The 27,972-nt window shown below is 40.2% G+C and overlaps 1 protein-coding gene across 1 annotated transcript; it reads left to right on the forward strand.

The window, feature by feature from the left end:
• Nucleotides 1–625: 625 nt before the first annotated feature.
• glrbb (glycine receptor, beta b) lies at nt 626–25,104 on the forward strand. The gene is made up of 10 exons (XM_058648994.1): nt 626–1,026; nt 3,857–3,996; nt 7,508–7,614; nt 10,083–10,150; nt 14,637–14,863; nt 15,461–15,543; nt 15,985–16,125; nt 17,863–18,015; nt 21,066–21,358; nt 23,947–25,104. Exons 2-10 carry the CDS (start codon nt 3,875–3,877, stop codon nt 24,241–24,243), a joined length of 1,491 nt encoding a protein of 496 aa, XP_058504977.1. The 5' UTR covers nt 626–1,026; nt 3,857–3,874; the 3' UTR covers nt 24,244–25,104.
• The last annotated feature ends 2,868 nt before the right edge of the window (nt 25,105–27,972 follow it).

Consider the following 27,972-nt stretch of genomic DNA (forward strand, 5'->3'; position numbering starts at 1 on the left):
TCCTGGCCTCTCTCTTCTGTCTTAACCCTCTCTTTCCGTTCCACTCCCCCTTTTTGTCCCCCAGCCAAATCTCTACAGCCTATATTTTCTTTATGATCTCATTTCTATTCTTAGTCTTTATATCTTTTTTGTTTTCCCGTAGCGAGGGGTCAATTAAAGCACAAGTTATCTTATCCTATCTTATCTCCTTGACATGACATCATGTCATTTCCAGTAGGGATATATTGTATATTTGTAAACATGGTGGTAAAATAACTTAGTAGTGACTGGTTCTTTTGTTTTCCTTAACAATTTACACAATTATTTACTCATTTTGAATAAATCTTATTCCTAAATGATGTAGTGTGTATTTGTTGAGTGGAGTACTTTAATACAACTGCTCCTCTGAGTTGTGATCCATCCATTATATTCTCAGCCTCTGGTTTATGGTCTTTTACGACACAGCTCTCACTGTTCACGTCAATCTGCAGTTAAATACCACACAGACATTTCCATAAATACTGAGGCGTTTTTCTCCCGTCACGTGAATGGTGGTGGTGGTGGGGGGCGGGGGAGCGCTTCATTTCTCCGCCGCCACGTCACGACTCATTCAGAGTTAGTAGCGGCTGGCGGAGGCGGGAGGAGGAGGAGGCGGGCGGCTGTCCGTGGTGCTGATGCGAGGACTGATGCGCTCAGGCTGCGAGCAGCCGCTACTGCGCATGTTGCATGACAGGTACACGCAAGCCTCCATCTTGGGCATCCCGAGCTGAGGCGAAAGGGCAGCAGCCATATACTCACTGATACAACAACAAAAAGAAAGAGCAACAAAGCTGCGCGAGGAAATGGAAACAAAATTGGCAATTTGCCGAGATGTAACTTTTTTTTCTTTCTAATTTTGATTTACACGTCGCGTCAGAGAAGGGAGCGCGGATCAGGATGGAAAAGAAACATAGCGACGGCTCTGGAAGGCTGTCTTAACCACTATTTGCACAGTCAGCGGCACTGTTCGAGTTTTCTTCAAGAACTGACAGGTGACACAGTCGAGCGGTAAGTGGCGCCGTGTGGCTTCATTCCAAATCGACGACTTTAATGATATTTTTGCTCCTAATGTGCGCTCACATGACGCGCGTTCATACGTGCCGTCCTCCTCATCCTCCTCCTCCTCCTCCTGCATCCCCCTCCTCTTTCTCTGTCATGGTGGTCGTTGTTTTTCCTGTGTGCTTCTCTCACTCAGGTCCGTCTGTGCGATGCTCCTCTGACGCCTCACTTCTACTTACTTTGCTCTTGTTCGATAAACGACGTGCAGCCACAGGTTGTGAGAGCTCTATCTGTGTGTGTGTGTGTGTGTGTGTCCGTCTTTCTGTCTCTGCGTGGTTGTTTTTGAAATGAGCTGCATCCCAGTGTTTTGATGAACACAGAACACGCAGGCCTGGTATTTTTCCTCGTTGGTTAATTTATTAAAAAAGAGCAACCGTGCCATGAATTGCATTACATAATGTGTGATGTAACAATTATAATGAATATGAAATATTATTCACACATGCAAAATCTCTGCTGTTTTAGTTTCAGGTAAAAATAAGTTCTCATTTACTTGCATTTTCTTGATTAATCTAATATTTTATGACATTTTATTCAATGTATATACTTGTTTTTCAACCAGGATCTAAAAAAGTAGTTGTGTGCAGTGCAGACTTGCTCCTTGACCTTGGACCCATGGGGCAGAGCAGATTGGAGTTACCATCAGCGGTTGTGAAACGATGCCTCTGCAGTTTAACATTGCTGACAGTAAAACACAGTGTACCTCAGCGGTGACACAGAGTTGACTCAGGCAGTGCCAAGGTCAATTTGTGGACATGTGCTCAGCAGAACTGTCAGGTGGTGCATGTGTCCTCACAGAAGTTTGCTGTGGTTCACACGTAATGTTTACGTGAGACTCATGAACAATCGTGGCTTTTAAGTTATGTCACATATTATTCACACAAAAAAAAACATTACATAGAAGTTTTGTCAGTCAAATATTTTCTTTTGATTAATCGAAATGTTTCAAACATTAAAATGATAATGTTTTCAAATGAATTTTCTCCACCAACCAAAGATATTCAAGCTTTTTTGTTACATGGAGCAAATAAAGCAGAAATATCAGGACTTGTTTTAATTATATATATATAAAAAAACCTTCATACCAATTAATCTTCTATAAAATGAGTTGACAATTCATTATTGTGGCCATAATGTAAATAAAAAATATTATTATTATTACTTTTTGATGTATGGTTTTAAATCTGCTTGATGTTGAATGTATGTTTTAAGGTGGAGCCCAGTTAAAACTATAACTGAGTTTAAGGGAAAAGCAAATAAAGAAATCACAAACAAACAATATACAATATACAGAAAGCAACATGGAAACAATATTCATGTCAAATCAGGTTTACTTGTAAAAGTGCAAAATCACATCATTACTCATGTCAGAGCACTGTGATGTAGGTTCTTAAGTCATTATACCTTCATTTAAAATTCAACTCTGCTGCAAGCAGATGCATCAAAGGCTAAAGTCTGGGTGCTTCATCAAAGTATGCTGGAGATGAGATGTTTCACATAAAACTAAGCTTCTACATTAAATCAGCTCTGAGGGCCCAGCAACGATTAATCAACGTGTTAACAAACTGACAGTAAGGTGGGTTTTTTTGGCTCTGGACTGTGAGTCTGGAGATACATTATTTTGTCTTCATCTGCTGTGAGATTAACAAATTAGGGAAAATGTATCTTTCTAAAATATTACGTTTTTTTAACTCCAAGACGAATGAGCCAAAAAAAAAGTTTGGGAAGTAGGTTTAAAAATGTGTTCTGTTATTATTGGTGATGCTTCTGCTTCTCCTCCCTCCGAGAATGATTCATCATTCCCCGCGGCTGCTGCTGCTGCCATATCTGTTCATAAAGTTCCAAATCGATAAAGTGATATTGACCTAGTTTGGTGGTGGCAAAGGTGTTTGAGGTATTTGCATGTACAGGAAAAGGTGCTGAACTCAGCTGTGGAGTCAATTTCAGCCCGGAAGAACATGATGATCAATGTGCTGCTGAGGAGAAGACAGACGGAGGTTACTGGGACAAGGCAATGAGAACGAGAGACGGACAGAGTCTCTGTCTAGACAATAAACTGCTCCAGTTAATACACACTCTCCCCTCTGTGTGTGTGTGTGTGTGGGGGGGGGGGTCCTCTTGGCTGCTGGCTGGTCTCAGTGTCCCTACGCAATGAAAGGGCACCACTTTACCTGGGTACCAACGCTGCTCTGTGATTAATGGGCCCTATCAAGAAATGCAAAGACACACTGCCCGTGAAGGGAACTGTGTTTGTACTGTATGTATAATTTCACTGTTGCATTATCTCCTTTGGTTTAGCATTTTGAGCAGATTGAACATCAGCGATTCTAGATCAAACCAACATCACGATAGCTAAGGCGTTATTGGACCTGCTCTTTGCGGGCTAGAGTAAAAGGACATTGAGGTAGCATTCCTTTAGAGGTCACCTTCACCTGACGAGTCCTGGATGACCATTGGTATTCAGGTGCACCACTCCACTGATTGGATTTATGCTTGAACTTGTTCTGCTTGATTAAACCACGTCACATTGATTAATTCACATTTCGGATGTTCACTGTATGTGACACGCATGCAGAGGAACTGAGAATGCATCACATGTGAGGCGGCACAGTGGTCACAAGAAATGGATTCAACACTGATGTTGATGATTTGTACTGCAACAAACCCAAGGCCGCGCGTCTTAAGCGGTCGTTATAAATGAATGCCACCATTTAGCTTTGGTCACTTTAAAGCAATCACTTGTTTTCCTGGTTTAAACAGTGTGTTTTCTTGTCTACAGGCTCAACTGTGAACCAGAATGGGCTTCAAGAAGCTTGTTATCTTCCTCCTGGTGCTGTCCCTTTGTCTAGAGGGAGGCTCAGCCAAAGAAAAGGGAACAAAGAAGGGGAAAAAGAAAGGGAAGCAGGTTTTCTGTCCATCGTAAGTATGGGATTATTAGCAAGTAGCTTGGCTCTTGGCTTAAAAAATGTGTTTTCCATCCATCCTTCCATCTGCTTTTCTATTCAACATGGACCCAGATGCACCCGGGACAAGTCTTCAGCCTACAGGGCCAACATACAGAAACAAACCACCAGTCGCACTCACATTCACACTGACAGATAATTCTCCTCAGTGCAGGTCTGAACACTTCCTGAGTGTCCTCAGATCTGATAGAAACCACAGTTAGAGCTGGTTTGAGGGACATGTGTATCCACATTCCTGAAGTGCAGGAAACAATCCATCCTAAGGATGGATTAGACACCAACTCCTGGGCTGACGTCCTCTGATCTTGCAGCATGTTGTTGTTGTTTTTTACCACTACTGAGAGCTGACATGTCCATTTATCTGCAGCCAGTGCAACAATATTAACACATGAGATGGTTACTTTGATTCACTCGAGCTCCTGTCATCTCTATTCTCTCTCTCACTAATGCACATGGATACATACAGACGGCACACACACACATCTGTACAGTCAGACTTGTTCCCAACATCATTTTCTTCATGACATCTTTGTGTATTTGAATAAAGGATGGGTGGGACGGCAGATTCTGTCATGCAGTACGTGGTCACAGGTTTCAATACCAGGTGTGAACAATCGTACTTTGCACTATTACAGCACTGGATTCACTGAGGACAGATGGTAATAACAGGTCTGAATGAGGCCAACGGGAGAATAAAAGCCCAGGTCGATCTACTTTTTAGACCAGGAAACCTTGTATGTTTCATTATTGTTGATTATAACAAATGTTCCAACCACTTTCCTTTCCTAATGTATCTAAATCTATTTACACAACAATTGTTAAATGGCTGTAATTGAACAAATGAGAGTAAAAGTGATAAATAAACTCGAAAAAGTAAACTAAAGGTACTCAGAAACTGTAGTGACAAGATAGACTTGACTCCACTTTTTTTTAACGTAATTAAAACATGTGCCAAGTCACTAATGTGTCAGTGATAAGAGGAACAAACATGATTGATGTCATTGCTTTGACATGAAGAGTGTGTGAACGTTAATCTCGGCTGTTTGGTTGTGATGGATTGTGTGTTATCCGTTTTCTCTCTACTTTCCTGTCATAGACATCAGTTCAAGGACTGCCACGTGATGAAGTGTTCCCGCGGTGGTGCACGTACATCTGTGTGTAGCGATGGTGTCACATACCGATGCTTAGTTTTATTTCCTGTTGCCGGAGAAGGAGCTCCCGCGCTTGACCTTCAGCAATGATTGTTGATAGTTTAGCTTTTAGCTTCTTCATTAACGCAGGAGCTAAAATGACCTTGTTGTTCACTTGGAAGTGTACTTAAAATACAGAATCACCTCCACTGCCAAACACAAATGCAGTACATGTCACAACAGAATGAATGTCAGTGCTTCCTGATGTGCTGACAGACTGTCCTTTGTCTTGATGAATTGAACAGCTGCAGGGAATTCCAGCTCAAAGCTGGAGGAGGCGTCATAGTTTGGCTTTAATAACTTTAATAATAATAACAACAACAACGTCGTAGCATGTTGCAAACCAAGTGATCAGAGCGTGAAGGCAACTTCTTGCTTCTCTGTTTAGCCTTGAGCTAATCTGACCAATGACAGGAGACTTTGATCAATGGCAATGCAGTTCAGAGAGAGAGCGCCTCCTATTGGCCTATCCCTTTATGTGGAAAGGTCACTGTTTCAGTATTTTATAATAACTTCCAATGACGTAAAGCCATCAAGAAAGAGAAAATAAAGTTGGATATTAAACACTATATAACTTATCAATACCAGCTTCAGTTACATTTGCTTAAAATGAAGCCTTTATACAGTATATATATATAGATATATATATCTATCTATATATATATAGATAGATATATATATAAGGTTTTTACTCCAGCACAGCACTGGAAGTAATCATCTCGTAAAGAACGTTATATCCTGGAGTGTCCGTCGTCTCTCCGTGTTGAAGAGCTGCCCCCTCTTCCTCCTTAAATCATAACAAATGGCTCCAATTTGAAAGTTGCTTGAAGTCGTCCCAATGTTGGCAAGTCGACGCTGTGTGACATCTTTGGTGTATAGTGCCGCGGACGCCTTTGTGGATCAAGGAACCACTTGGTTCCAGTTTAGTTGTTGTGCTCCAGTTTGATAATAGTCTGTTCAAGAAGAGAGAGCGGTAATAGGTTTAGTGGATGGAAATGATGTTTTTTTCACATGATCACAGGAACTCATCCTCAGTGCATGATAAGGTTTACATAATGATATATAAAGTGCTTCGGCAGGAGAATTCACTGCCACCCACAAGGAGGCTTTCTGTTTCTCCTTTCTCTCCTGCCAGATCCTCTTCTCCTCTTTCACTCTCCCTCTGTGTCATTGTTTGATTCAACATTTTTGAAAAATACCAGGTTATGTTGTGGTGCTAATTTTCTAGTACGCAGCTGGTTTTTGTTATTTTCCAGGATGGCTGAAAAGAGGTTTCGCCTTGGTCTCAAAGACAATACACTCACAGAAACAGGCCGTTTGTCTTGACGAGGCATTTATACTCGTTGCCACCCACACGGCAGATTAGTTGACTAGGGTATGGTAATAATAAGGTAACAGTGTATCCATGTATCAGTACCATCGTGAAAAGGTAAATATCTTTGGAGACCAGCATGCTGTGGGAATGAAAATGACTTGACTTAAAAACTGTCATATAATCGAACCGAAACACTAATAATTCAATAGAGATTATAATCATGTGTCATGTGGCAGCTTCTCTTGTGAAGAAATAAAAATGCCACATTAATATACATTTCAATGTTTGCTTTTTCAATCAGAAACTATAATACAGATTATTCAATATTTGTTAAATCATATTATCTCTTATTTGTAGGCATATTTCATACAATTAGAGCAGATAACACCAGTTCCCTTTATACGATTTCATGTTAAAATAAAACAATGTTGCTTGGGAAAAGGTCTGTTTTATTCAAGACACGCTTGAGCAGTAAAATGAACATGTTAGAATTTGACTGATTGGAATATTGCTAATATAAGACCACCGTACAGTCGAGTTGATGCAAAATGCCAAAGATCACATGATTGTTGTATCCGCAACAATAAAGCCAGTGGTACCTTTTGTGCCAAAGCTTAATAATTTCAAGAAATACTCAAAGGCTTAGAGTATTCCTTGAAATGATTATATATAACAGATTTAAAAAAATTAAATAAATGATTTAGTTGACTTGAAAGTCTTTCACTCTGTGGGATAATGATCTGAAGGCCTCCAAATAGCACAACATGACATTTCTAAACACTGCTTCTCTCTAACAATGCCTGGGTGGTCCAAAATCTTAAAAGCTAATTTGGTAGCTCACTCAGGCTACAGTTTAATCAGGGAGTATACAGACTGTACATCTGTGCTGTTCATCTGCCAGGAATGTGACCTGTTAATGTGATCGTGCCTACAGTTGCCTCTCTTGTCTTTTCTGTTTGCAGACAGCTGTCATCTGAGGATCTGGCCCGAGTGCCTGAGAATTCCACCAGTAACATCTTGAACAGGTTACTGCTCAGCTATGATCCCAGAATACGGCCCAACTTCAAAGGCAAGTCTCTCCCCGCTCTTCATTCATCTCCGTCTATTTTTTAAGTTTACATTTTTTACCACATTGCTGTCGCCGTAATTCAAAAATAACAAGCACATTATGAATTTGTATTTCTCCTTAGAATTCAGTGCAGGGACATATCTTTGCATAATATCAATGGCGGATGAGACACGAGGAAAATAAACGTCTCTTTTTTTGCATATATTTGCATATTTTAATGAATTGCGGCGTTGGTACTGGGAATTAACGTTCACATTTTGTCATTCCTCAAAGATATAATAGTATTGATGTATTTTTTAAATGACTTTACAGTGCGGGAAATGACACATGATTAATCTTTCATTCATTACATAGGGCTGACAGGGAAAAAGGCGAAGTACACAGGTTGCCAGTCCATTGTAGGCCAAACACACCAGAGTGTCCAATTAATCTCTGCATATGAAGCTGGACAAACACTGGATGTGGACTCACAACTCAACAACAGTCTCAGTGTGAAGAAACAACACATTTTACTGGTCTCAGACAAAAACAGGTTTCCAAAAGCAAAAGACAACAAAACATACAAAAGATGTCAAAAGGCGACGAGTAACTAATCTTTAGATAAAGACGACGACGCGTACCGGTCAGTAGACAAGACAAACTGACAACAGACACAGGGAACACACAGGCTTAAATACACAGGTGGAGGGATAACGATGAACAGGTGAAACACATCAGGGCGGGGCAGGTAATCACAGAGGAGGGAAACTTTACAGGAAGCAGACTCTGAAACGAGAGGCAGTGGTAATTATTTCAAAATAAAACCGGAAGCAGAAGACACAAGAGTGTTACACTGCATTGTTGGTCTGTGGGAGGAAACCAGAGAATGTTATGTTTAATCAATCACATTTATTTAGTTTGTATAGGATTTAATGGCATCTACAAGTGAAGGTACATATTACAACTGACCAGAAACCTCATGCATAGTGTCCAAGGGTATTATGAAAAACTGCAGTGGCCTTTAGGTGGAATAAAAACATGTCCAGCATTTCCTAGAGCAAGTATGTGTGGTAGCCTAGACTGAAGTCATATGTGCTCAAGTAATAACACGGCAACACATGAAGCCTTGTGTTCATGCAGAACAAAGTAGTCCCATGACATCCCGACTGTAATTAGCTCACAGTTGGCCAACTGTATTCTCATGCTTCAATCAATAAATAAGACTCCTCCCTCACTAATTTCTTGCTGCACCAATGCTGCCTCACACTGCCCCAACATCCACCTTCATAGATCAAAGTTTTAAAGGATTTTCAAAGTCTCTTACAAAGGCTCTTGTATGGGGGTTTTGCTACATGCAGTGCCCATCAACCCCCGAGTCTAACTGGATTTCCATAAGAGTAGAGTACCATAGAGTATTTGCTTAGTTAATTCATGTTTTTTATTAAATACATTCATTAAACATACACAGTATGAACCCTGGACTTTGTAACCTCAACCAAATAACACCACTGTAGACCCCAATCTGACTCCTGCAACGCTGGTTCTTTTATGATAAACACTGACTTTCTACAGTACATTGTTTTGTCTCCCATACTTTACTGTCTGCCAAGTATCCGTCTGTACAGCTTTTATAGTGTGCTGTAAACATCACAGTATAGAACCGTGTAGGATTCACACACAAACAGCCATAAAAAAAAGCAACTGAAGTGATGGGTCAGTGTTCAGGTCGCTCCTCAGAAAGTTTCCATCCTCTGGCACTTGGACTTAGGATCCATATCGGGAAGTTGGTGTTTGATGTGTTGTGAGCAGAATTTACCTCCCTCCTTGATCGCCCGCGACTGGTCCAGCGGCCACACATCTGCTCCTGATTTCAGGGTGGGCTGAAATCTTCCCGTCCATTCACATCCATGTCATAATCTCCAAAATTACATCCTCAACTGTGCCTTGTGCAGTACTTTGTCCATGCTTGTAAAATGGTGAGCAGCTTTCACAGGCCATAGAGAGAATTGTAAGTAGCACCATAAGGGTTTGTTGAATATTAATTACTTTCCTCGGTTGCAGCAATGCATTTGAGGTGTGAGCTATTTACCATCGCCGTATCATGGACACTAATTTTGTGAATTGCTTGGCGGACTCCACCGTGTGAATCTCCCGAGCTTCCAGTAAACGCCTCAAAGGAAAGGGAATTTATTCAGAGCAGTCTGCATTCGTCAAGGATTTTATTAGTTTATGCAAAAGGCTGAGTGGAGAGAGATGCCACTATAAATGTTTACAGCGTTAGCTTAGAAGTGGAATGGGATGCTCCTGGGAGGGCATTTTTGTTATTGCTTTGCAACGTCGATAAAGTCTTTCACAAATCGCGATCAGTAACAGAATCAATCCAATAACCAGACACAATGTACATTTGTCAATAAATAAACAAGCACATGGTTTTTATGAAACACGCTGACACTGATGCCTCTTCTTTTATTTTCTCTTCTTGAATTCAGGGACGCCTGTGGAGGACAGAGTCAACATTTTCATCAACAGCTTTGGCTCTATTCAGGAAACAACCATGGTAAGAATCCACCTCAGTCCCTCAGTTTTGATAATCACTGCAGAAAACTGCTCCAGCCTAGTTCCTGAAACAATGCCTGAGCATAATATTCTAGTCTCTATCCGTCCATTTAGCAGACTGTGGTTCTCATGCCTGATTTATCTGATGGCTTAATTGCTGATTAAAAAAAGGGTGCAGTTTTAAATGTAATAAATAGACTAAACTCAACGATGACAGTGAGTCCATTCTCGATCACCTACAAAACAATAGAAGGAAACAGCCCTGAAGGTTTTTCATGAGCCTCATTTACTGGTGTGTTTCCGTTTAAAGCCGCTCGGAGGGGCCAATTAACTTTAATGGTGTCTCTGAATAAACGTATTCAGTCATGTGACAATTTCTTTAATTGTAATTAATGCAGAGTGACTAAATTCACAGTGTGGCTTTTTCCGGGGCTCATCATCTCCTTTATCTCCTTCAACAAAGATAATGTTGTACCAGAAGATCAAGTAAAACAATACTTTCGTGATGTAATCTCCCTCAAACACAAGATGTTTGATCGAGTGTAGTCTAAAAATTTTATTTTTATTTTTGGCCTAAATTTTTTGCATGTTTTGTATGATGTAATTTAACATCAGAAAAAAAGAAGCTAATTTTAGAATAAATTATTCTTATGAAATAAAGAATGAAATATTCCTTTTTGGACGCAGAACACCACATTCTCAACGGGAACACAGAGAACTACTCGCTGTTAGATATTTGCCCTCAGTGTTATGTTGCAGGTCTGCACAGTGTCTCCGTCCAAAGCTGTGATCAGTTTCTTCCAGCATACTTTCATGAAGAGTGACACTCTGAACAAAGCTTAAGCTCCTCCAATCTACAGTTGGGACTGCATGAAATCTACCTCTGGATTTTTCTTTCCTTTTTCTTTAAGGCTGTAGATCAGTAAAAGATTTACACCAGAATATGCAGGTAACGGAAACACAAATCATAAAAATATGTTATGCAGATCAGATGGCGGGTAGAAGAAATAAGGGTCTGGGAAGAGAAAGGAGGCAGCGAGTGCGTTTAAAAGCGGAGGTTACAAAGAAACGAGGGGGAAAAAGGAAGCGAGATACAATGTGCAGCAAGGAGATGGAAGTGTAGGAAGAGAAGAGGACACAGTAATGAGAAGAGAACGAGAGCAGAGAAAGTTGGATGAAGCAGAATCAGACAGAGAAGGAATGAGACAGAGTTGAATGCTTGAAATAAGAAAGGAAGCAGAGAAAAGTGCAAGAGAGCAGAGAGGGAACGGAAAAAGAAATCCAACCAGAAAAGGAGAGAGGTGCTGCACTGAGAATTAAGAGCCAAATGTGAGGTGGAGACACAGAGATGAAGGTCTCCCTGATGGCAACTCCTCGCTTTCCCCTTTCGCCTGGGATGAACAAAAAAAGACAGAAAGAGAATGTGAGAAGTGAAGTAGATATAAAATGAACCCACAGGGGAAAAAAAGAGAGAGAGCTGGTGACCTCTCTCACTAATTTATCACTCTGTGGGGCATCCAATCCCTGGAAACCTCCCTCTTCATTTACACTTCCCCCGGCCAAACACCACCACTGTGTGTTCTCTGTATAGTTAATACATGTGTTTTCACTTGATGATTGCATTGGCCAGGAGAGGATGACTAATTTGATATTGCAAGATGAAATAAATTGTGGTTGTGTGTGTGTTGTTTTTTTAAACTACTTCTCAGTTGGAGTTTTTCTCATTTACTACACTGAGGTGCTGCGTTAAATCTCTCAGGAATCGAATGCAACACTGGCAGCTTGATCGCGAGCCAGAGGGAGAATATATATATCCTTGTCTGGTTTTCAGAGAAGGTGACGGTGTGGGAATAGGTCTGTGTATCTGACAGACAGCGGAAAGCAGCAGGGACTATCTCTGTGTTGTCGCTTGAGGTGTAGTTGGACACCAGAGTTCAGTTGTATAGAAATAAAAAAGAGATTCAAAAATGGGTTTAAATTATTGGCAAATTAAGAGTAAGGCCATGATGAAAGGTGATAATCAGAGGACATTAGACAGAAGAAATTCTGGTTTTATGTTCGTAAAAATGTTCCTCCGTTTATGAGCTTAATCCCAGTCTAAGGTCTTCTTTCTATTACATCATGATGACCGTTTATATAAGTTCCATTTAGAGTCAAACAGACAAAAACGTTTATTTTAGGGCGTGGTTGTCGTGTGATTGACAGTGGATGCCAAGAGCCACCCTCCCTCCCCGTCAGATTATGGTCTCCAGGCTTCTCAAGACAAACCTGCTGTCCTTAAACCACTGGGTTGGTTTGCCACTCAGTTTTTCTTTAAAAGAGAACAGATGTATATTATATAACCACATTCAGGTTTGGGTTCTTTTATTATCTCAACCCAGGAAATATTAATAGTTTCTAGTAAGACTTTTCTTTGTATGGCAATGAAAAAAAAATCTGCACTGTGGACGTAAATATGTGTCCATAATAATCACTTTAATAGATGGATCTGCCTTTAATAATAGCCAGTGCACATTTATCACTGAGGCCTTTTTGTTTTGCTGTTTGTGAAGTTATAAAGTAAGAGGAGCATTTGACACAAAGCACCGTGGTGATTTCTGCAACCGTGGCCAAAGATGGAAGCGCAGGTCACATGACTCTTAATCTCCGACATGTCCATGACTGTAGTTGATACACCTGCACTGGACTGGAAAGTGCGCACAGATTGTGTGTAGAATCAAACTGGAAGTGCGTGTGGATTGGTCCACATATGTAGAGTCTGTGTGGGCCAATAATGAAATATACGTCACACATCTCTGCACACATGCACGTGTGGAAAGTAGAACCCAGGCCTTGTTTTTCTGTGGTGAGACATTTGCACCATCTACTGCTTTGGTGAACTCACTTTCAGTTGATTGAAACAAATAATAAATGTGGACTTTCTTTCACCAAATCGTGTGGAAATTAAAGTTAAATGAACGCGCCTTCACGTCCGTACACGTTCAGCGTGTGACAAATGTGTGTGTGTGTGTGTGTGAGTGGGATGAATCTGGTTTTGTTTCATGACCTGAAATTGACTCCAACTAAATAAGATGTCACATTTGTCCACTTTTATTATTTCTATTGTGGTATTAATGACATATAATTGATGTAATTTATGGGTTTATGTATTATCTCTGTGGTAATGTTGGTTCTTCTTGCACAGCTGTTGTAAACACATTAGAATTAAAATATGATGCAAACGTTTAAGATTTCTTTTCATTTTGGGGTGACAAATAAGTTTATATACACTGCATATATATATATGTACATACATATATATGCAGTGTATATACTGTTTTTAAGGTAATGTGTATAAATATACATATATGTACAGTATATACTGTATATATATATACTGTATATATGTGTATATATATATATATATATATATATATATATATATTTAGGTATAAACAGAGGTGAAAACTGCATTTATACTCTAACCAACACTAACTAACAACACGTTTTAAACAGACAATGGCACTGAAAACACAAGTGTAAAGAGATACAGATGTGATTCTCCTGGTTTTATTTGACATGTCATCCATCTTCACGTTCAGCATTAACAGTCCTTCCAAGCACCTGGTCTCAGAACAGCTTGAGGCCTTCAAACAAGACGAACACACACACACACACACAAATAGTTCTAAAGCATTTCCGAGTGATACTTTTCCATCAACAGGGAGATGTGGACATTCTCTAATAAGCTCAGTAATGAGGAAGTGGTCGTATCACATGTTGCTGTATTGATAACTTTTGACCCTCGGATTGTGCACTTCCTCATACGCAGCATTCTTTACCGTCGACGCGGTGGATATTTTTACTGCAGCTGCAGAATTTCACTCGGCGCGTTAAGACGGTACGATGTAGTTGTTGTGAAAAGATGTCACAAAGATGGAAACAGTGTTAATCTGTCCATAGGCTACAAACACAAGAGATAAAAACATACTGAAGGAATGTAAACTTGATTTATATGACTCCACAACTGTCAACAAATGTTTCTTTATGTTTTCTGGTTGTCCATCTTATTCTTGTGAATGTGATCTCAAGAAGAGCTCAAGGTCACTGTGACCTCAAACTAAAAGCCTTGGGAATGTTTATTTAAAACCCTTGTATTCGCCTCTTTAGTGTGAGCAAACTAATCAGAAGATGACAAACATAAATACAGCAAGAAAAAGGAGCTTAAGCAAATCCACAATATGAGCAAGGTCATAAAACGAAGAAAAAGAAAACGAGTAAAACAAAACAACAAATATCGATTTATGCAAACGTTTCCTTGGACTCAAGGAAACAAAGTTACATAAAGTGAGGACAAAGTTGGACAAAGTTCCATTGCTTCCACTGCACGTTTAAGATCTTCCAGACCCAGAATAAACCAAAGATCCTTAGATAAAAAACAAATGTCTTTTTGTCAGTAACACAGACATTAACCATGTGGGTCCATGTCTCGTCTTGAACACTAACAGGATTACAGAGTCAACATCTTCCTGCGGCAGCGCTGGAACGACCCCAGACTGAAGCTGCCGCACGACTTCAAGTCCGACTCTCTCACCGTCGACCCCGGGATGTTCAAATGTCTCTGGAAACCCGACCTTTTCTTCGCCAACGAAAAGAGTGCCAACTTCCACGATGTCACCCAGGAGAACATCCTCCTCTTCATCTTTCGTAATGGAGATGTCCTCATCAGCATGAGGTGAGGGTGTCCTTCTCTTGGAAATCATCTCTGGTTAATTGCAGGCTATATTTGACGTGTTAATAATGAACTGAAATGGATACACCACTAACAACAAAGTAACTGCACTACCTCCAAACAAAATGCAAACAATTATCTCAGTGAAAGATAATGGCAATTCAGTTTTTTTGTCCAGTTCCATAATAAAGTACATTTAGCCCAGCAAGGCTTTTAATGTATAAGAATAAATGAATACATTTGTCACTAAGGATTATGGCTATAGGCCGTGAGACAGTGTGATCTCTAAAGATAACGAGAGTGTTGACATGCACAACATTCATTGAAAACACATTTAATTTCCAAAGGGGGCTTCATGTAAAAGAGCAGATTTTCACCAAACACCATCTGTCATTTTAGGTTTTCGAAAATCTGCAGAGAGAAGAATTAACATCTGTCTGTAATTGTCTTTGAGACATATTTTGTTTAAATCTGTGTAACGAAGACGAGAGGATAAAACTTTCTACGACGTGTTAACGTGACACACAACACATTTGTACATAAAAATAAATAAAGCATGAATCAAAAGCTAAAAACCTTTTCTCTTTCACCCACTTCCAGGCTGTCCGTCACCCTGTCCTGTCCACTGGACCTGACCTTGTTCCCCATGGACACTCAAAGGTGTAAAATGCAACTTGAAAGCTGTGAGTTTTACATTTCCGTGTTGGTATTTAGAAGACGCAGACATGATTTATAACACATTTGTATCTTTATGAAATAGATGGAGAGTTCTCCGCCTGTGTTTGGAGGCAGTTGATAATGGTGATCATTTAGAAGTGGAATGAATCACCATATTTTAATGTTGCTGTGAAAGTCTCTCGGCTAATTGAGCTTGACTGTGGTTATTTCATCTTGTTTACAAAGCAGTTTAGACTCAAGGATGCAAAAATAACTTCAATCTATTTCTCGCTAATGCCCAAAACAACTGCTTGGATTGAAGCTACACCACATCTGTGTCCATATATAAGTTACATTAAACCGTGATTACACATTTCTGCTGAAAACAAACGTGCAGTACGTGCATATAGCGTGTTTACAGTCACGGTCGCCAGCTTTTTGTGTGACTTTACTCCTCTTTCATCAAGTTGGCTACACGACAGACGACCTGCGGTTCATGTGGCAGACGGGAGACCCGGTGCAAATGGACGCCATTGCTCTGCCACAGTTTGATATCAAACACGAAGACATTGATTATGGGAACTGCACCAAATTCTATTCAGGAACAGGTAAATATATGATTTTATACTTCTTACATTCAGGATTTCTGAGAGGATAAAAAGTAGGAGGATAAAAAAAGGAGTTAAAGTGGGTTTCCCATGTTTAATTTATTCACTGAACAGAGTATGAAATATTTAAATTATTTTGACTTAACCCTAACCCTAACTTCAAGCGAAGACATATTTGAGGGACTTCCACATCGGCTTCACTTCCTAGATTGTGTTTATTCTCTAATTACAATATATGCATATGTTGAAATGTGTTTAACTTTGCATTTCTGTCATAATTGGGGTTAAGTTTAGGAAAAGAAACCATGGTAGAATTTCTTCCCGTGGTTAAATAAAAACATCACACATTATAGACTTGTCACACTGGACATTTACCAATGTTTGACATTCTGCCACAGCTAGAAATACAAAATATTCCTCTAATAAAAGTAATCTGAGAGGGCCCTGTTACCATGGTAACATGCCGCACGCACACTCAAACAGTACAAACAAAATATTCAATGAAACAGAAAATCTCTATCAGCCAAACAGAGTGGGTATGACCTCAGTGACTGTGTACTTGGGAGGCGCACTGCTGGCAATGAGTCAGCCTTTTAACAAGTTGTCATGACAACCTGGCCAGACACAAAGATCACCTCTGTGTACGACCAGTTAGAGCCTGCTCTGCGACATAGGAAGCCCTTATATAAGCTCGTCCAGAAAACCTCAGGCTAGTTAAATATCACTCTGGCTCTTCCCGTTGGACCCAACGACGAGCTTCGGAAAAACACAACTCCTCACTACGAGGTCTGGACGTATGGACGCTAATTCCATACAGGATGAAGACCGACTCATGCAGAGATGGACTAAAATTGATCATTTAGGAGTTGCATATTAGGCTGCAATACTGTGAAATATAATCTATTTTAAGGCTCTTTGACAGGTCAGCAGATTATGAATTAGAAGCAGGTCGTTTGGTCTTAGCTTTGACAAAGTTTGCTGAAATGAAGTTATAGTTCTTCAGTCTATTGACCTTTTTAATTCTCTTTTCTTTTGTTCTTTTCTCTCTTACTAATTGTGCAGGTCTTAACCTGACTCCCACCTTTGCTCTAAATGCCTAATGTGGATTAAATTGACCAAGTCAAGTCAGTCTTGGGCCATTTCTTTCATCTGCCGTGTGTCAGTTCAGGGATGAACTGCTCACACTGCAGGTTCACATGACTCGCCTCGGTATAATATAGAGAATAGAGCATTGGTGTGATGTTGTTTACACATCTACATTAAAAACAAGATCATCTGCCACCAAACTCTGAGTAGGACATACTGTATACTCTATACCCCCCACTACTTATAGGACCGGAAAAATCCAATATTAACACTAATAATATTAATATCACTTTAACTCAATGTTCTATTAATGGACTTCTCTACAGCAGTTCATTACTGTACATAACAGAACAAAAGAAGCTCATTTAAAATTAATCCACTGCAAGAAATGGCCCAGTGATGAGTTTAAACATCTTACAATAATGCATTTACCCTTTTTCCCTGCCTTCTTTCCACTTTACTGACAGTGGTTCATTAGTTTGGGTCTTTATGAGGATAGACAGGCTCTTGGGAGAAGACACAGCCTTCAATTTGCTTGCTTGCGTTGCTTCTTTCAAAATAATCCAGCTCCTGAAGTGTAAAACATGCCAGCAGCCTGTGTTCTACAGCATAATTGCTCTGAGTTAAGCAGCTTCTACCTTCCTCATGCAGGGTACTACACGTGTGTGGAGGTTATCTTCACCCTCAGGCGACAGGTCGGCTTCTACATGATGGGTGTTTACGCCCCCACCCTGCTGATCGTGGTCCTCTCCTGGCTGTCCTTCTGGATCAACCCTGACGCGAGTGCTGCCAGGGTCCCCTTGGGTATGGATTATTTTAAGTCCACAGATCAGTGCCACCCTCTGTCCGCCGATATTCAACAATATGGAAGATCTGTAAATATTCCTGTGTGCTTGTGTAACCAATTGGATTAAAACTGGGGCGTGGGTGAGAGTGTACATGGCACGGAGGTAATTAAGTGTGAAAACTCCGTTGGTAAAAGCCTTGGGGGGGAAAATGGCTCGTCGATAAAAAATAAAAGCCTCTCTGAAGGATTTCTATGTTTTTTAGGGATCACTGACATCACTGGCCCCAATTGTCTCCGTCATGACATCGTCAATCACTTTGACACCATAAAGAACTTTTATCTATCGAGCACGGTGCAGTGTCCAGCGTTGGTCTGCATGTGATAAATCATCAAACACAGCTGTAATTGACAGATGGGACCACTGGCTGTGGCGTATATGGTGCGTGTAGCTCAGTGGACACTTTGTTTTAGCGGGAAAAGCACAGGTATCACAATGGGCTCATTATTTATTGGTAATACCTGTATGATTTTTCTGTTTAATTGTCTAAAAGAAGCATTTTTAGGTCTAAAAAGTCAATTAGTCCCATAAAATGTTCCCGAAATATTCCCAGCTTTTCAGTTTGTGCTGCCGAGACGAAGCCCAGCTTAATATATGTAGGTACGAGACGAACCACGGACTCCCCCCGAGTGTGTGGTTCGTCTTTTCCTTTGTGAGTGTGTCCAGCATGGGTTGATGAGATCAGGAGACAGAGGGAACCAGGAGACGGGCTAACGAGGCACACCTGATCCCTATTAACCCAGTTAATGACGGGGGAGTTTTTGTTTTTCCAAACCAGGAAGCACACGGTGTGTCTATCGCCCTGAAGAAAGTCCAGCTACATTACTGGACTGTTAACCTGAGCCTGGAGGGAATTGTCTTAGTACTGCCAGTGCTTCTTTTATTTATTAGACCATTTGTCTTTGTACTGAATGACTCACAGGTAAAACTCAAACGAGTGCTTTAGAGTAGCGTTCTTCTTCATTATTGTTGGCACAGCTCAGGTTTAAGTTATGACTCTCAGAGTAAAGTTTGTGTTGACCATTTTTCACTTCATTAAACCAAATTCTTCTCATCACATCTCACATTTTCTTAATTTCTTTGTGTGAGACTAATATTTTAAATCAACAATAGGCAACACTTTCTCATAAGCAAGCTACAGCTGAAAATAAAACAAGTGGAAAGCTAATAACAGTTTATCTCCATTTGGCTTCCTTATAGTTCAGGTGCTCGGTTTTTAGTTTGCTATAAACTTCCTTTCTCCCATTGTTCCTATGTTCTAAATACAATACACAAACAAACAAACAACAACAGAAATAGCATTTTAGGACAATGACTGTGGACATTTGGGGATGAAATGTGTGCAGGTCAATGTTTTCATACTGAAGATATTGATTGTGCTTTATTCACATTGCTATAAAATGCTTGCCACGTGTTTGCACTTCTACTTCTGACCTTTTCTTTTGCCTCCACCGTTCAAACCTGTGTGTAAAATGTGCCCCTACATAACAACATCACACAGGTACTTCAGTTTGTGCACGGCTCCATGAAAGAAACAAAAATCACCCACCTCAGTCATCAACTCCCTCCTTTTTCTCCATCCTCCCTCCAGTTGTTTATCACCACTTTCATCCCATCATCACTCCAACTCCACCTGGAAGCCTCCTCTGACTCCTCTCTAAATGGGATCAGTGCAGGTCAGTCATCACCCAGGTGTGAGACGACTCTCATTTATTGCTCTTTGTGTGTGTGTGTGTGTGTGTGTGTGTCCGTGCCCATGTGCACATGTGTGAATTCCATGTTTTCACATAACCTTGTTTTTCTTGTCTGTGTTTTGCATGTTTTACGTATTTCGTGGATATTTTTCAGTAGAAATGTGAGAAATGTTAACTTAATGTCACATTATAGTTTTTCTCGTCCATTTCTGTCTGATATAATGACGGATGTTTCTGGCCAGCCGATTGTCACGTAGATAAAAGGCGCGCAAAGCTCTCCGCCTTTATTCTTTTTCACTGTTTATGAATGAAAGACGGCCTCCTCCCTGCAGGTTTTTTGGATCAGCTTGATTAGGCGCGCTGAACCTTGCATGAACCCACCGTTGATGAGCGGCAAAATCCATCCCCCGTTCTGATGTATTTATTGTCTCTGAAGTATAACGTTACACTGAGGGGGGGAAAAAAAGGAGTGAAGCTCTTCACTGGTGGTTCGATGACCCCCTTAAGAGTTGCTCTAATTATTTCTGCTGTAGCCTGAAACAGCTGCCGCTGTGCAGGGCTGAATCTCTAAACTGTAAATCCTTTTTGTTCTAAGAGATAAGGAAAACAGCTGAAAATGAATCTGTGGCTTTCTTAGCAGTTGGAGAACATAAGAGGTAAAGTAATGGTCACATATCCTGACTGCAGTTGTGTTTTCAGACGCTCATTTGGAGATTGACTCGCTCTGGGTTCTGTTTACCGAGGAGAAAATGCAGCTTTTTTTACTTTCAGTATTAGGAAGATCATGTGTTCATTTGCCAGTTAAACCCTCGTGTAATGTCATGCTTTTGTCTCGCATGACGTTACACCAGTATGATGCAATGTAGCCCTCGAGAAATGTTTAGAAGTGATGACAACTCTGGAAATGAATCAACAGGCTGTGGTGTGTTTAGTTAAACCCACTGTGATGTTACATCAACAGAACTGTGCCAAAAAAGTGGGAGTGGAGTTCATTCATCAATTATTTCGGTGCCTTTCACAGCTTGTGATGATTGAAATGCAAATAATTGAGTGACATTCCAAACTGAGCCAAATTGTGGAAAAGTCACATCAGTTACACTCTTTCACTTTAGCGTCAGGTGTAAGTCCAGCCAATCTTAAATATGACATATTTATTTTTAATGAATGTGTTAAAAAGAATCTTGGAAACACCCGTTTAACACCTTGAACGATTTGGTGTGAATACAGTGAATCATTTCAGTACATGTTCAGTACATCACAACATTCTGTTCCTTTTCTGATTGACATGATCACACGTCTTCCTTCTCTTCTGCAGGAATCCTCTCGGTGCTCTCTCTGTCGTCTGAGTGCACCTCCTTGGCTTCGGAGCTTCCCAAGGTGTCCTACGTCAAGGCCATCGATATCTGGCTCATCGCGTGCCTGCTGTTTGGTTTCGCCTCGCTGGTGGAGTACGCCGTGGTGCAAGTGATGCTCAACAGCCCGAAGCGCATCGAGGCGGAGAAGGCCAGGATGGCGTCCAGGGAGAAGGCTGCGGGGAAGATCTCAGCTGCCAAAAACAACACTGTCAACGGGACGGGAGGCACGCCGCTTCATGTCAGCACCTTGCATGTCAGTAGATCTGGTTTGATAACTTCACTGTGTGTGTGTATGTGTGTGTCTGAGAGTGCACAACTGGTATTTTACATCTTTTTACATCAGTCAAGACACGACACGTTTAGTGGCAGCTGCATTTACCAATATCTTGTAATCTCTAGATCAGGTCCTGGCTGACTAATCATCAATTCAAACTCTGTAGCTGTTTCTTCTTGGCCTTTTGGTTGAGCCATAATAGTGTGTGAGAGCGGTGTCAAATAATTAAAATAATAATTAATTAAAATTTCCCCCCTTATCAAAAGTCATATCTTTACATTTTGACCCTATGGTGTAACTCTGGGCATCAGTTTAGTCGGCAGCGAACTCACTTGACTCAATCACTCCACTATAAAGGACTGGGTTTCAAAACCTTCATCCCAAATGTCAAAACTTTGACGAAAACACATTTTAGTGACTCAATAGAATGTAGACACTGTCTATCCATTTATATCCAGGTATTTGCATCAAAAACCTTTGGACATATCGGTTAAAACCTGAACAACAAATCACCATTACATCCATAATCAGAGGAAAAATAGTGTGGATCATCACACGTGCCTCTCTTTAGGTACATGATTCTATGTCAGGGCCAGTAACGAGGCATGTGCTGTAGATTTAATCTACATAAAATGGTCAAATCCAATTATCAGAATTGCCAGTGCTTCTTCCCCGCGGCTCAGTCAGGACTCGGAGTCTGACAGTCCCATGCCGTATGTTTGTGCTGCTTTTTCCAGTCGTACGCCTAATTGAAATTAATTTACCTCTGCATCACAGTCGGTCCAGACCACATTTGGAGATTGGAGAGGATTACTTTATCCCATTGAGGTTTAATAGATTTTCTTGTCAAAACCAAATCAAAATAATGAATCTTTAATGAGGTTAATGACTTCAATGAGTATGAGCATCCATAGTCTGATTAAATCCCGTGCACGCTGAAGGCCTTCGGGGAAGTCGATGAAAGGGATTGTTTTGGATGACATTATTACATCCTTTAGCATTCTGTTTTTTTATAGGCACAGAGTGTTGTTTGTGTTAGCATGGATTGGGGTGTATGAGTTGCCTTATTAGGCAGTATCTGAGAGCAGGGAGTAAATCTAATACTGGCTGCAAAGGTCTTTCTTTTGTTCTCTTCACGTAACAACATAACAGTGGTCATGAGATCCAAACAGCTCAGTGACGCTCCTACAATCCTGATCAGCCACAATGAAATGTTCACCTCGGGTTAGAAATGTGACGTCAAAGAGACATCGTTGATTCTGTAGATGCACGTTTTACACTTACTGCACTTTTACACGAGCAGGAGAAAGATTTGGTTTGTAAACCACCCATAACCACGTTCTCTTGTGCTTGAGGAGGATCTGTCAATTACCGAGATGTTGATTAGTCACGACTGCTTGTTGCTTTGTATCTAAAACTAAAGTCAACAGTCTGTAATTAATTACTCAGCAGGATGATTTATAGGCGCAGTTTGTTTTTTTACCCTCATGCATAGAGCTGGACCTGCTACAAATACGATTTTTCATGTCAGGAAAACTAACAAGTTGTTTTTTTGACACGGTAGTTTGTTTTTCCTTTACACTACAGTACATTTTAAATTAGGATTTGATTTTGGCCAACTCCCCAAACTGTGCTCATTTGACGGAAAGACATATAAAATGAGTTAGAACAAACATCTGGCTGAGGTTCAAAAAGAGTTCAGTCTGTGTCGACTGTGGTGGTGGATGTGTGTGGACTGCATGTGTTGTGTAGTACTTGTGTGGAGATTTCATTTTAAATTGGTAAAATAACAAACTGTGAGTGTCCACGGTGTAATGTTTTACTCTTAGTATTTACAAAATGTCTACTGTTAGATCAATTATAATATATGGTGTAACTGAACTTACTGTAAATGCCTGTGAATTCACACTCATTTGCTATAAAACGAGTGGAGTGTCACCAGAATCTCTGTTTATGGGTGTGATTTAGTGTTGAATCAAAACACCCTAGTGCACAGCTTGAGAGAATAATGTGGAAATGGACCAAATATTAAAGAGTAAACCGTCCAAATCAAGGTGTGCATAGCTTGTAGAGATTTACTGAGGAGGACATGGAGCCTTACAGGACAGACTTCACAGTCCTGAGCTTAGAATGGACTATAAACACATTTATATTCTAGTCTGAGATGCAGGATTGTATTGTTTTACCAGCTGAAAGACATTAAATCATTCAGCTCTCACCTCTCTTGATATAATTAGAAGAATAAGAAGAAACCGGTCACGTTTTGCTGCTGGTTCTTCTTTTTTAATGTCAGTTGAAGTTTCTACTTTTTGTCAGTTTAACAAAAAAGTCTGATGAATTTTGAAAACATGCAGTGATCACTGTGGTACCGCTGCGGGGAGTGCAAGTCTCCTGCTCAGTCATCACTTTTAAACCACTTTGGTTACACTGCCTTAGGGTCTGCCGGCAGCACCTGTAGACTCTTAGTACAACTTTATCTTTGCTCATTTGATAAATGTGCTTTTAACAGAAATGAAGCTGAATTTAACAATGACTTATGTTTCCCTGGTCTGTTTTGCTGCTCTCAGGTGGGGGAGACGCGCTGCAAAAAGGTCTGCACATCCAAATCAGACCTCCGGACCAACGATTTCAGCATCGTGGGCTCCCTCCCGCGAGACTTTGAGCTGTCGAACTTTGACTGTTACGGGAAGCCCATTGATACCGGCAGTGTTCTTGGCAAATCCCAGGCTAAGAACAACAAGAAACCTCCTCCTCCTAAACCTGTTATCCCCTCTGCTGCCAAAAGAGTCGATCTGTACGCCCGAGCCCTGTTCCCCTTCACTTTCCTCTTCTTTAATGTGATTTACTGGTCCTGTTACTTGTGAGTTCCCCTCCCTCGATTCTCCCCAAAACTTCACTTCCACGGGTTATTTATGGATCAGATTACGTACAAAGAAATTCATTCCAAAGTTGATAAATCACTCTCATATACTAAACTATTTCTAAAGAGAAAACTACTATATTATTGTATTTATATAATGATTATTATTATTGTTAAATTTATCTTCACATAGGAATTATCATTTGCATATTAAAAGCATATTATCACTTTCTTTATCTAAAATGGATATATATATCTATATAGCATCTTGTATTGAATCATTTTATTTATTGATAATGGTACTTGAGAGGACAATACAGGTTAGCAGATATAACTGTCGTAAATCCACAAATCCACAGAGATTGATCACGTAAACACTGGGACGAAAACGCACCAATGTGTAAAAGAGCACTTTTTAAATAGTTCTTTGATTTATGCGTTCGCAAAATGGGAGGCGGCCTGCGAGTTCAATAAGTTCAAACCTTTTTATTTAAGCTTCGGCACAACTGTATAAATTTGTAATTACTGTGCATGTTACTTTTTTTGCATGTATATGAATATTTAAATATTTATATATATATATATATATATATATATATATAAATGATAAAAGTATTTCTTAAATTTGATTCTTCTTATGATTTGCTCTTGAGAAGAACGTGGATGACGTGAAACACTCCTGTTCCTGCCTATGATGGTCACGTGACACTGCCAGTCCACCACCAAACGTTAGGGTTTGAAAACATGCGTAGTTTGTGTAAATGGGTCACTCGTGACGTGGCCGTGTGTTTGTGAAATTTAAAAATAAACGATCAAATGACTTTTCACCATTTGATGGAATTAAAAATGAATACACTTGTTTGAATCCATAAGTTTCCGTTTATTTCTTCTTCATTACATCATTACATGTATCTGCAAAAGGCCATTTTCCTGTTTGCTAAGTTTGTCTGCATCGTGCACGTTACACCAAAAACATGCAGCTGTTTCTTTTTCCACCACTGAGACTAAACCAGCCATTTATTATTCACACAAACCTGCTTGGAAAATGACCCCTGACTATTAGTGTGAGACTCATATGAAATCTGTCTCTGGCTTAATGAAGCAGGATAGGTGTTGACCTTATGTCATGATAACAGGGTCATATTAATGAGATCTGAAGCAAACTGGCTCAGGATTGTTCCAGTCATTTATCAACAAGATTATTGCAGCCCCTTATTCATTATTACTATTATTTTATTAATATTAGCACAAAGTCAGTCCAAAAAAAAGACAGAATATCTAATCTAATAAGTAGTTGCCATGGTTACAGGAATGGGAACGTGTTTTTATGTCAACACACACACAAAAAGACTTAAGTGGAACAGGACATGCATGACTAAAAAGAAACCTATTATCTTCAATTCATTTGAATTCAGTTGATTTAGAATCAATATCAACTGATAAGAAAATACTTTTTTTATCTATGACTGATTTCACAAGAGACAGATTCTGCATTGTAGTGCCCCCATATGGCCAAATCTGAATCTATACTTGTTATAATGAGATGAAGATGATGATGATGATGATGATGATGATGCTCTCCAGGGTGAAAAACAAGTGAAACATCAAGTTGTGTAAGAGAGGGTTTTACAGTATATGCTTTATTGGCATTTTTTGTGGTTTTATTATCCAAAAACAAGCAAAGAACCAAAGAAATCCCTTTCTGCTTCTCTCGCTCTAGTTAATCTAGTTACTTGTGAACCGTTACCATCGGTAACTGCCCAAACCAATACACACTAATCAACACAAACTCAAACATGCTACACACAACTAGCAACTAAATTAAACAAAAACATAGTAAAAGAAAATACTAATAAATACTGATAATCGCAATGTAACACAATAATTCTTTCATCATTTGACTAAATCCTTTACAAGATTTTTGAATATACACCACATACTGCACAACAGTTTCTTATATTTTGAACACAATTATTGTCAACAGTCGTGACTCTGCACACCAGCACCCTGCGACGAGCACAGTGCAGTAACCTATATCACACAGGCTGCTTTCTAATCCAACATGACCTCTCACTAGGAGGAAAAAAACACCGTGACAGCCAGTCAGGCCATGATTAGTGGAGGAACAGTGGGGGGAGGAGAGGCCGTGGGGCTTATTGGAAGCTCGTTTATTGTGCAAGGCTTTCATGAGGCTTCTAAACATCAGTGTTGTGCTTTTATGTCCTAAAGGTAAGTCTTAATGCTCACAAACATTTCGGCCTTCCTCCTGACCCTACGGACTGATTGTTTTTTTCCCCTTGTGGGCAATCGGTGTGTTGTGTGTCATCTAAAGAACAGACATGCAAAGGAGAATTTTTATCCTCATTTAGCAGCTTCAGAGTCATTGTGATGGTTAAATGGTTTGTTGCGGGGAGACTGGGAGTCTGTCTCCACTCCCTCTACCTTCTGTTTGCGGAAAACCAGCCTTGCTGCCAGCCCGGAGTCTTCAGAATCAAGAGGTCCCGTGAAGTCTTGTGAGAACCCTAGCCAGGTACCGGCTATAAGATCAAGGCAGTGATAGCATTATTTTACACGTCCATTATGGCAGAGCTGGTGAAAAAGAAGCAGATAAAAACCTTGTCGGAGGAAGCGAGGAAGAGGAAGCGACTGTCTGACCGAGCGAGCGAGGGGCCACACATGAGTCACCATCTGTCTGAGAAATGAAAAACAACAAAGACAGTGAACAAAGTGCAGACACGAGTGAGACAAATGTCATCACTTCATTGTCAGGGATTCATCAAAGAGCCAAAGAGCGTCCAGACACATCTTTTTATTTATTACTAAAAACTCACAAGGAGACACGCACTCGGACGACGGTCCCCAGTTTAGGAAAGACCGTTTGTTTTCAGACTGAAACAGTTGAGTTTAATACATTGACACCATCCTGTGATCCCTCTGCAGCCAACACCCAAGCTACTTAAGACATACTTAACACAGGCTCCTCTCTTCATCATAGACGTATAGAGTCACACAAACTTTAATAGTGAGATGGGAGCAGTTGTTTTTTGTTCAAAGGATTTTCTCAATCAAAAAATAGCGGTGCTCGAACCTCTTATCTTCATCACGTCTTGGAGGGTCCGTGTTTTTTCGCCCATTTTGAAGTAAAGCCACATCAGTGACCTGTGCACTCTGTATTTGTTAGTTTACTCACATTTGTACAGTGTCACAAGGCAATTTTCAACGTTTTATCTGAAACCTGAGACATAATAGGCTATTTTCTGAATGCCACAGATGATTTAAGGTCAGCTGCAATTTTCCTCACTCTCTCTCTCTCTCTCTCAGGCTGCTGTTTGGTGGCATTTTGTTCCCTCTTTCTTTAATGAAATTGGACTGCGAGGGAGTTTTGAAGGATGCCATTTCCTGTCAGAGGTCAAGGTGGTGAAGAGCTCAGTTCAAGCCACTTTGGCTGTGACTGCAGGTCCCATCATTGGCGTTAGTTCTGCCCAAAGCAGACAAAGCAGACACAAATACTAAAGGGCACAGTGACAAAGTGCTGGAGGTGAAATATCATCAGATCTAAAAAAGCCTGATAGTGAATGAAAAAGAGAGAGGATGGTAAAAGCAAAAAGGCGTGGAAAATTGGAATGAAGAACAAGAGAAAACAAAGCCAGTGCACTCACTCCAAATTATCATGACCTAAAAAAACCCTATTACCTCAATATTACTGTATTTTACTACTTTTTTACTTTGTGCA

The sequence above is a fragment of the Solea solea genome, chromosome 14, assembly GCF_958295425.1.
Source record: "Solea solea chromosome 14, fSolSol10.1, whole genome shotgun sequence".
Taxonomy (NCBI): domain Eukaryota; kingdom Metazoa; phylum Chordata; class Actinopteri; order Pleuronectiformes; family Soleidae; genus Solea; species Solea solea.